This window comes from Phoenix dactylifera, chromosome 1 (assembly GCF_009389715.1).
Source record: "Phoenix dactylifera cultivar Barhee BC4 chromosome 1, palm_55x_up_171113_PBpolish2nd_filt_p, whole genome shotgun sequence".
Lineage (NCBI taxonomy): Eukaryota > Viridiplantae > Streptophyta > Magnoliopsida > Arecales > Arecaceae > Phoenix > Phoenix dactylifera.
In genome coordinates, this window is record NC_052392.1 from 40,556,021 (window position 1) to 40,565,281 (window position 9,261).

The 9,261-nt window shown below is 38.8% G+C and overlaps 1 protein-coding gene across 1 annotated transcript; it reads right to left on the minus strand.

The window, feature by feature from the left end:
- Positions 1–2,161: 2,161 nt before the first annotated feature.
- LOC108511565 (heavy metal-associated isoprenylated plant protein 44-like) lies at positions 2,162–3,552 on the minus strand. Its single transcript, XM_017844644.2, has 3 exons — positions 3,286–3,552; positions 2,819–2,894; positions 2,162–2,737 (listed from the first exon to the last, which is right to left on the minus strand). The coding sequence occupies exons 1-3, from the start codon at positions 3,289–3,291 to the stop codon at positions 2,397–2,399; spliced, it is 423 nt and encodes a 140-aa protein (XP_017700133.1). The 5' UTR covers positions 3,292–3,552; the 3' UTR covers positions 2,162–2,396.
- Positions 3,553–9,261: the final 5,709 nt, after the last annotated feature.

A 9,261-nucleotide genomic window follows, 5' to 3' on the forward strand; every position in this document is an offset into this window, starting at 1 on the left:
TCGATCCCACTTTTGTAAGTGGCAAGAGGTGATTTCATCCGAGCAAGCATCTATTTAGTTGTTTGTGAACGAACAAAAAGGCCCAGAATTTTAGGCCAAAAAAAAAAAAGAAATGCTCAGGCTGTCAAGGACTAACTTCTATGGGAAATGTTGATGTGCTAACAATTAAAACTCCGAGAATTTCTTCATGAACTGGCCTTGTTGGGAACTGAGTGCGAAGCTATGAAGGGCTGACTGGGTTTAAGACCATAGAGTTATTTACCCATTTGCTCTCAAATCATCCATTCAGTCCTACCTTTTCTCATCGATCTTTGTTTCTGAAAAAGTCTCATCACTAACGAAGCCAACCAGAACGATCGTCATATCTGCAGGGAGTCAGTTGACTAGGAAAGCAAGAGCTAAAAAGTTGTGCAGCAACCCTGGCAGAGGAGGCTGCCCAACCTCCAAAGAGGTCTTGGGCAGCCATTTTCCGTATTGGCACAAGGCCGTTTGCTTCTCTGGCACTCTTAGAACGATACATTTCTTAGACGTCCAACTCTTAGAGAAACCAGCGAATATGAATGCAAGTATGCGATCGATTGTTTTTATATGGTCCAAGGTCTTGGCTTGTAACGCTATATGACTAGTTCCTTAGGCCTTAGAAATAGCAAACTCAGGAGAAGTCGATAAGCCACTTCCAAGCCTCAAGATAGACCCACTGTTAATGCTCGCAGGAGTAGAAAATGTTCGGAAAACAATCCAAGTGGATACGTCCGACATGCTCGTCTGTTCTTCATAACACAAGGACTCTAGTCGGTAGTTTAAACAAAAATTAGTTTACGCCATGAGATTGAGAGCAGCTGGTTTCGTTTCTCTTTTTTTTTTTTCTTCCTTCATGATGGCCTTCAATGATTGTGGAGTCAGTTCTTATCTTTAAGCCACAACATCATCACAGCTATGCATCTATATATCCAAAGTAGGCCTATATTTAAGCATGCGGAATACGAATCTATTGATTCGTTTTTTTCTTATTCATGCATGCCCATTACCGACTCTGTTCGAGAAAACATAAGTTGGTCAATCAAAGTCTTCCGTTGCTGGCTTATTCTATGTTCTGTTTCAATACATTATGTTTGATTGCTTTCAGTAGCTAACCGGCTGCATTTCTTACTTGATTTGTTCTGTTTCAATATATTATGTTTGATTCCTTTCAGTAGCTAACCGGCTGCATTTCTAACTTTAATCGTTCCGATAATGAAATGCCAACCAACTCCATGATTATCACCAGAGTATTTTCTATCATTAGTTCTCTTTTGATTAGGTAAAGTATCATTAGTTCTCTTTTGATTAGGTAAAGGACTTCAGGTCTTAATCTTTGCCTGAAACTTCATAGGCCTCTTATCATATTTGTGTAGAGAAACGTAGGTCTTCTTCAAATACATACACACACATATACATAATAGAATGTGTGTGTGTGTGTGTGTGTGTGTATGTATGTATAATCACTTATTGAATCAATCAGGAGCATTGAACTCTCAGATGCAATTCTCTAAGGAAGGAATTAATTAAACTTTTATCTTAAACCACGATGCCTTATGTTCATCCTTCATCTTTTATTTATTTCTTTGATTCTTTGTTCATTCGTCCAATAGGAGCACCACCAATCAATTCAAAGAAATGATGCAAGAATTAAGTGCGTCAGACACTTGAAAAACAACTCCGGTTGTCTGAAGATAGATCAGCTATTTGGTATATAGAAGTTTTTATGGATTAGATGTGTCAAATATATTACTCATGCAATATTGTACTGTACTTCCACACCTTTCATGAGAGTAATCTTTTGTAGATTGTCCTTGCTTGTTCAACATGGATCTCCATTGCTCGCTGATTATCCACATGGAATTCACAACTTGGTTTTCGACACGGTTATCTTAGCCATAACATTTCATAATCATGGAGAAGCTAGATCGGGTTAAAAACAGGTGAAGATGATCAGCTTACCGATGATAGCCAGACTTAATGCAACTTCTGCACGGTATCATTTTAAATGGGCATAATTTTCAATCCATCCCTTAATATTCTAATCTTTGCGGCAACAAACAAAATGGCGCAGCCACCAAATTTTAGCTTGGGCTTGCATAGAGGGTAGGGGTAAAGCCCCTCTCCAGTCTCAAAAATAAAATTGATTAAATAATGGCACTAGATATTTGATATCCCGAAAGAAAGTAGGCATGCATTCGTAGTGTGAGACGAAAGGAACAAATGAAGCAAGGATTGCTAATTAACAGGAGGCCATTTCCAGAGCAAACATTTGAGCTTGGGTTGCTGATTGCACTCCAGCATGCCAAGGATGATGCATAGAGATTACAGCAGGGAAATGCTACGAAGCCCATCAATATATGATCGTGCTGATGCCTTTAAAGAATGGTGCATACGTTCGACTGTTCATACCACACGATGTTGCCATAAGGCGCTTGCTTGCATGCGTTACAACAGGGAGGCAAAGGCTTGCACTCCTCCTTGCACTCCTTCTTGCACTCCTCCTTGCACTTCTTCTTGCACTCCTCCTTGCACTTCTTCTTCTTGTCATCGTCCTTCTTCTTCTCGTCCTTCTTCTCCTCCTTCTTGTGTTCCCCAACGCTCTCGATCTCCACCGACTTCCCGGCCTTCCGCAGCTCTTTTACTATGCACGCAGCATCCACCTGACCGATAATTGTCACCGTACTCTTCTCGACGTCCACAGATATTGAAATGATCCCTGCCAGAAACTCAATTTAATCACAGATAAAATTGGTGTACTTGGGATGAAGCAGACAGCAAGATGGCATCATTCGCCCACCGTCGATTTTGGCGACTGTCTTCACGACGCAGGCCTTGCACCTGCTGCAAATGATGATGACCTTCAACACAATCTTCTGCAGTTGGGACGTCGGACACCATGGGAAAAAAAGAGAGAGTTTCAGACAGAGTTGCCAGATACACTAGATCGTAAGCGGAGTGCACGAATCAAACTACTTCACCCTACATTATGGTGTAATGCAGAAGAAAGTGGATCAGGAATTCTGCATGAAGGTTTTTTCGGTTCTTTCGTTTACTCTCTCTATCAGGAAAATATTCTTTAATTATGTTGCTCATTATCTCTCAATGAATCCAAATCGATGCGTTCCACATGTCAGAATGAAACCTGACACTAAACTATATTTACGAATGAATATGTGAAAGCACGTAGAAATGCGAACCCCGAGAACCTAGTACCTACAGACGCTGTGATGGAAAAGTATGATAATCTTATAAGCAAACACGAACCTTCATGATGGCAGGCACGCACGTACGAGGTGCGATTCTTCTTTGTCGTGGCTCCCAAGAGCTATGGGGAGGAGGCAATTCAAGAGGTCTATATAGAACAACCGTTTGTTAAAATGCCCATTACTTGTGAATTATTAGCTGAATTAGGTACCAGTCTGTCTACGGATTTCTTGGTAAGAGCAAGTTGGGCGGCGGCGCATCATCCAGCCTGTGTGCTCATATCATCCTCCACACCATATTCTGCGGGGAGAGCACATGCAATCCGTCGCCTAGCGGTCCTCGCAAGATTAAGCTTAATGGCTAACCCCTACAGATCTTTAGTTTTTTGGCGAGATGGGGGTCGACCTGAGTTTGATTTCTTTAGCACATAATTCACCGTCGAGCGAACGCAGAGATGACGACCGGGTCACGAGATTCCTGGCTGGCTGGCTGGCTTAAGTTGGTTGGCGACCAGCTTTTACTATAGAATTTAAAACGAGAGCTCTAGCCGTCAAACTGCGATTGGTCCTTACCAGCTGCATGTGAGTCAGCCGCTGGAACAAATAAAAAAGAGGGGTTACCAAACCAGTGCATATATGTATGCATGGAGCTATCAATCATTGCCGTCTGAACGGAGAGAAAAAGCATCTACTTTCTTTTGAGTTTAAAATTAATAACACAATATTCAAACTGAAGAACCACTTCATCAGACATGAATATATATGTATCCGAAAACTCATATTTTTTATAGCTTAAACCAATGTAGCAAGTTGGTGCAAAAATGATATGAAACTATATTTTGCTGTATTTAAAATATTAAAAATATATTGATTTTATGCTTATATATATGTTATGCACCATATGTACATCATGATCAATAAAATAGATTCTAAAATTTCATATTTTTTTATATATTTTAGCTTACTAGTATAATTAAAAATATTTATTTTTCTGTCTATATGATGTATACATTAGAGACTACCAAAATATATAATATTTGGTTTGGAAGGACCTTCGGTGATGTAGATTACAACCGATGGTGTAGATATTCTACTTAAATGCCTTATTATTGACATTGGACTCGAGAAGAGTGGATACCTCTCTTCTCGGAGAAAAGAAATACTAAATAGTTGAATCGAGACTAATTAGTCAATTATAATGGTGATTGAACCTGAGAAAAAACTGAGACTACTTTTCAAAAAAAAAAAATCTGATAGATGGATGATATTGAAGGGATGCCAATTTGAATATGATCCCATGCTCTTTGGACCGACAATTTCCTATTCGTTGCTCACCATTTGGCCCATAAATCATGGACATTGGTAGGCTGACCCTTCAATTTCAACTGAAGTCTGATGGTGGACCAATTAAATGCTTTTAGAAAATGGGCATCTTATAAATATATGATTAATCGGTTCACTACTATATGGTTCACTACTATATATTACCATATAAAGAGCGGCCAGCACGAACATTCCATGCTTCCTTAGCTAAAGTCTCTTATGTGTGAAGTTTGTTTCTTAAAGCAAGCAAAGAAAAAATCTTTAACTTTCTCAAGAACAGCCACTTACCATACCATCTTGCGACATGGGCATCTCAATCGCCCGTTATCCAAAAAAATTATAGTAAGAATCCATTAATTGAACACGTCATTTAGGGTTAGCTTCCTTACCGGGACATCATCGCTCGGTGTTTCATGGAATTCTATTGCTTCACTAGACATCAATTCTGTCGATCGTGAAGACCTCTAGCAAGTTGGCTTTGTATTGCTCATTTTTGGCGACAAACCAATTGCCAACCATCAGCTGCAATCGGTTTTCCGAACAAGTACAATTCAAAAAACAACAAAAAAAAAAAAATCCTAGTTACAGTGCACCAAATTCGGCAATCAATGTATCCTTGCCAAAGATTAGCTTGGCCTCTATTTCTTGCCAAGGACAAGTTTCTTCTGATGCACATAGGATTTTTGCATGCGACTGATGGCCATCCACTCGTCATTGGGATGTATATTTAACGTACCTGTCGCATTTGGCTCTAGCTATCTTCACCTTGAATTAAGATACCAAATCTTCACCTTTATGAGACACTTCAGTAGGAACTTCTTTTTAGTTGTTTTTGGAATGCCCTGACGCTTAGCAGGAAATTCTTTTTGACTCTTTAGAATGCCATTCCATGAAATTGTTGAAGGGTACCGACACTTTTGGGGGCAACCCAAGGTTGTGCTTGTTATAGGTTCAAGCATATATTGTAGCAAATTGAAAGTTTAATTATGTTTGCTTATCATATTGCTTTCTTTCCTTGGTAAATGTCATCAATTCATATTGTTTTTCATTGCTTAAATTTCGGCCGGCAAAGATTTAACAGTGTTGATGCAGTATTTACAGAATTTTACATGGAACGCTCAAAAACTTTAAAGATTTTTTTTTATATATATATACCCTAGGAAATATGGACTTATAATCTATTTATCCCTCAAAATTATTATTTGCATATATACTTCTTCAATCATTATTTTTATAATGCTCCTCCCATTGGATTTCTGGTCGAGATGTTAATGTATTGCTATTTTAAGTAGTAAATGAGTATATTAACCTTTTTGCACTAATATCTCTGAAAACTTCAAATTCAATTTGTACCATAAAAAGTTATATCTTTGTCTAAATTTTCTAAAAATTATTAAGTTAAAATTGTAGAATAGTTATTTCATAATTAAAACAGTTACTGATCAACACCATTGGTTAAAAATTTAATGGAATGGGCATCAATGTGAAAATCGAATCAACAAATTGAAAGGTCTATATACAAACCGCAATTTGACAGAGATAAATATGTAATAACCCACACACACACACACACACACACACATATCCCAAACTTATAATTCTACTTTGTGATATATTTTTATATTTTATTTTAAAAACATCCATACTCTGTTAGTGTAGGCTAGTACATGTTGGTCGCTTCCATCTTGAGAGAGTAATTTGCGGTGGAGACTATAACCAAGTGTTTGTAGCCCATCTCCCTTAGTTATTCTGATCAGTAAAATTGATTTGCGCAAGAGGATTAGAATTCTGTGCAAGTAACTTATTATCTCTAAAACTGTGACCTTCCTCTTTTTGTTTAGTTTTATTTTGGCCATCAAATATATTATTTCTTCATTCTACTTTTAAAAGTAAACAATTAGTATGCTCATACTTGTTTGGCAATTTGCCCAATTTATATATATTCCATTGCTTACAGCATATTTTATTCTCTCATCCTGCATATATAGTTTATTTTCTTGCATTTAAAATTTTTCTAATACCTGTTATTTTGCCTTTTCTAAGAAAAAAAGTCTCATGTTCAAAAGATTTTGTGTATTTGTGAAAAGAGTTAGCAAAAGGAGAGGCACTTTACTTTGCTGGGCCATGCATAAGTTGGGGCGTTTTGATTCTGGGGCTATCAAGTATGCTCGACTATCCTCATGATGTGCATCGCATATAACCTTCTATGTAACTACCTTCAAGTTATTCTTGGCCTAGTTGAGTAGGAAGGAAAACTAACATTCTCTTGGTTTTCTCTTCCTCCTCATGTAATGCCTTGCGATTATCTTATTTAAATATCGAATGTGTTCAGTGTTTTCCATAACATTAAAAGCGTATTTAGGACGTAGAAGCTTGGATCAAGAAAGTTTTCACCTTTCCCTTGATTACAGCACAAGGTCATCCTGGATGTCCAAAACAGTTCGAAAGCTGAACCAATTTAGAGATGATTACAACAGAGAAGGCAGTAGCTGATCTGCTGCAAGAGAAGGGGATCAACAAGAGTAGAATAGCAGCCTAAAAGAAAAGGAGCAGCACAACGTCCAACAGCATAAAGGGCAGAGAAGATAGCATCGCCCCTACACTCTCTGATGCCCCTCCACCACCTTTGGCGAACACAATTGGACCCAGGAATGAAACAAATGGAGAATTCCCTGCAGAGTTGAGTGGATGGTGCCCTGTTTTCTCGAAAAGATCCTGTCATTCTGTTCACGCCATACTCCCTGGCAAACTCCAGCTACCAGCTGATCGCCACCTTTCTTTCTCCTACATATTTTTTTTCTTTTTTTTTTTTCTGCCCTCCATTCAGTCCAAAGTATTGGAATTACCATTTGTTCTAAAAACTTAAGCCCTGTAGGGTGGAATAGATTTATTTATATATTTTATATTTTTTTACATAAAAATCATAAATATTTGATGCCTAATCCGCAAATTCAGCTGAACCTTCGCTGCCGTCCATATGCTTCGTACAAAGAGGCACCTACCCAGTAAATGGCTAATCGTTTCTGATCCATTGCCACAGAGGGCACAACCTACACCAACATTCCATCCTTTTGTTTTGTTCTCGCAGACTCGCAGTACTCTTTTTGTACGTAATATGTTTCTCAACACTAGCCCTAGAAACATCATCTTTTCTAGAATCGCCGCCTTCCAAATAATACTTTGGTACGGGCATCGCAAACCTCCATTATTGATGAAGCTGCAGTAAGAAGCCTGGTTCAAATTTATGAACTTTTTACCCCAAGTTTAATTTCTTTTCAAGAATATCCTATCAAAGAAACTCAATATATAAGAAATGTGATAACATATTCTCCAGCGATATGCTATAGAGGACGTGGACTGCAAGTGGCACTTTACCAGTTTTATATGGGTGTCAGCACAAACTGAGTACTTCACCGTACATGCACAAACTAATATCTTCACTACTTCCCCTGCACGAACTAAATATTTAATGGACTTCCAAGCAATCTAAGCCACGATAAATAAATAGATCCAAGATAATTAAATTCTTAATCGAGATACCAGTTTCAAAGAAATGACAGGAAAGGAAAATCACTTTTGGCGAGCGCTTAGTACGTCCTACTAAAACTGGTTGGCCAAAAATACCCGAATCTTTGACGAATGGCATATATCGCCGAGACTTGTGGTAGAAAGTGCCCGCGTGCAGGCGGTAGAGCTGTGTCACACCATTTCTGTTGGAGGAACCTTGACAGCTCGGAACATCTGAAATTTCCATTCTACTTCGGTATTATTTTGTATGGTGTTTTTCACCTAGGAGCTCCCATCCCCGAGTTTTCTCAGGGTCAACTTTGATGGGTCATTCCTGTACGGTGGGACAAGGGGTGATATGGGTTTTATTATTCGGAACTCGTCTGCCAGAATTGTGGCTACTGGAGGCAGTCAGTTATTTGACACTTCAGTTCTGAGTGCGGAGCTGAGGGCTGCTTGGGCGGGCCTTCGTCATGCCTGGTGCATGTTACATGCCAGGTCCATCATCCTGGAGGGTGACTCAGCCACCGTTATCAGTTAGATCCGGAGAGGGGTCTAAGGGGTAACAGCTGTGACCACTAATTGCTCCGGAGCATTTAGGCTATGGTAAGGAATGGAGGGGCCTTCCAGGCCACTACGAAGCCAATATGGCTGCGGATTGGATGGCTGCTTATGTAGCCTGTCACTCCGGCAGTACCCTGTGGGCTAGAGATGGGAAGTTGCCCCTGGCACTCCGAGGTATCCTATTTTTTGACTTTATTGGGTATATCCATACTCGTTAAGTATGATCCACCCGTCCTAGCAACAAAAAAGAAGAAGAAGGAGGAGAAAACCACCTTTTTTTTTTCTTTTTTTTTTTTCTTTTTTTTTACTTTTTTTTTTCTTAATAAAGTCGGCTGGTTTTACATCTCCAGAATATACTCATCGCCCAAATCTTCCAAGGATAATTTTAAGGTTTCCTGCAGTTTAAATAATGATCGAGACAAAGGGACGCAAATTGCAGTAACATGGTGCCTATCATTTATAACAAGGTCAGATTCCAGAAGCCTGAAAAACATACTTTTAGCAAAAAGAAAAAAATAACTAAAAGAATATAACCAATTACTCTTAACAGACATCCCAAAGTCATAGCCAGAAAGTTTCATTTTATTTGTCAAAAAAAAAAAAAAATCCAACCCAAAGCCCTAGCACAGGAAATGTGATTTGG

Coding starts and splice junctions, on each gene's coding strand:
- LOC108511565 (XM_017844644.2), bottom strand. Junction 2,738..2,818: donor GACAGTCGCCAAAATCGACG/GTGGGCGAATGA, acceptor AGTTTCTGGCAG/GGATCATTTCAATATCTGTG.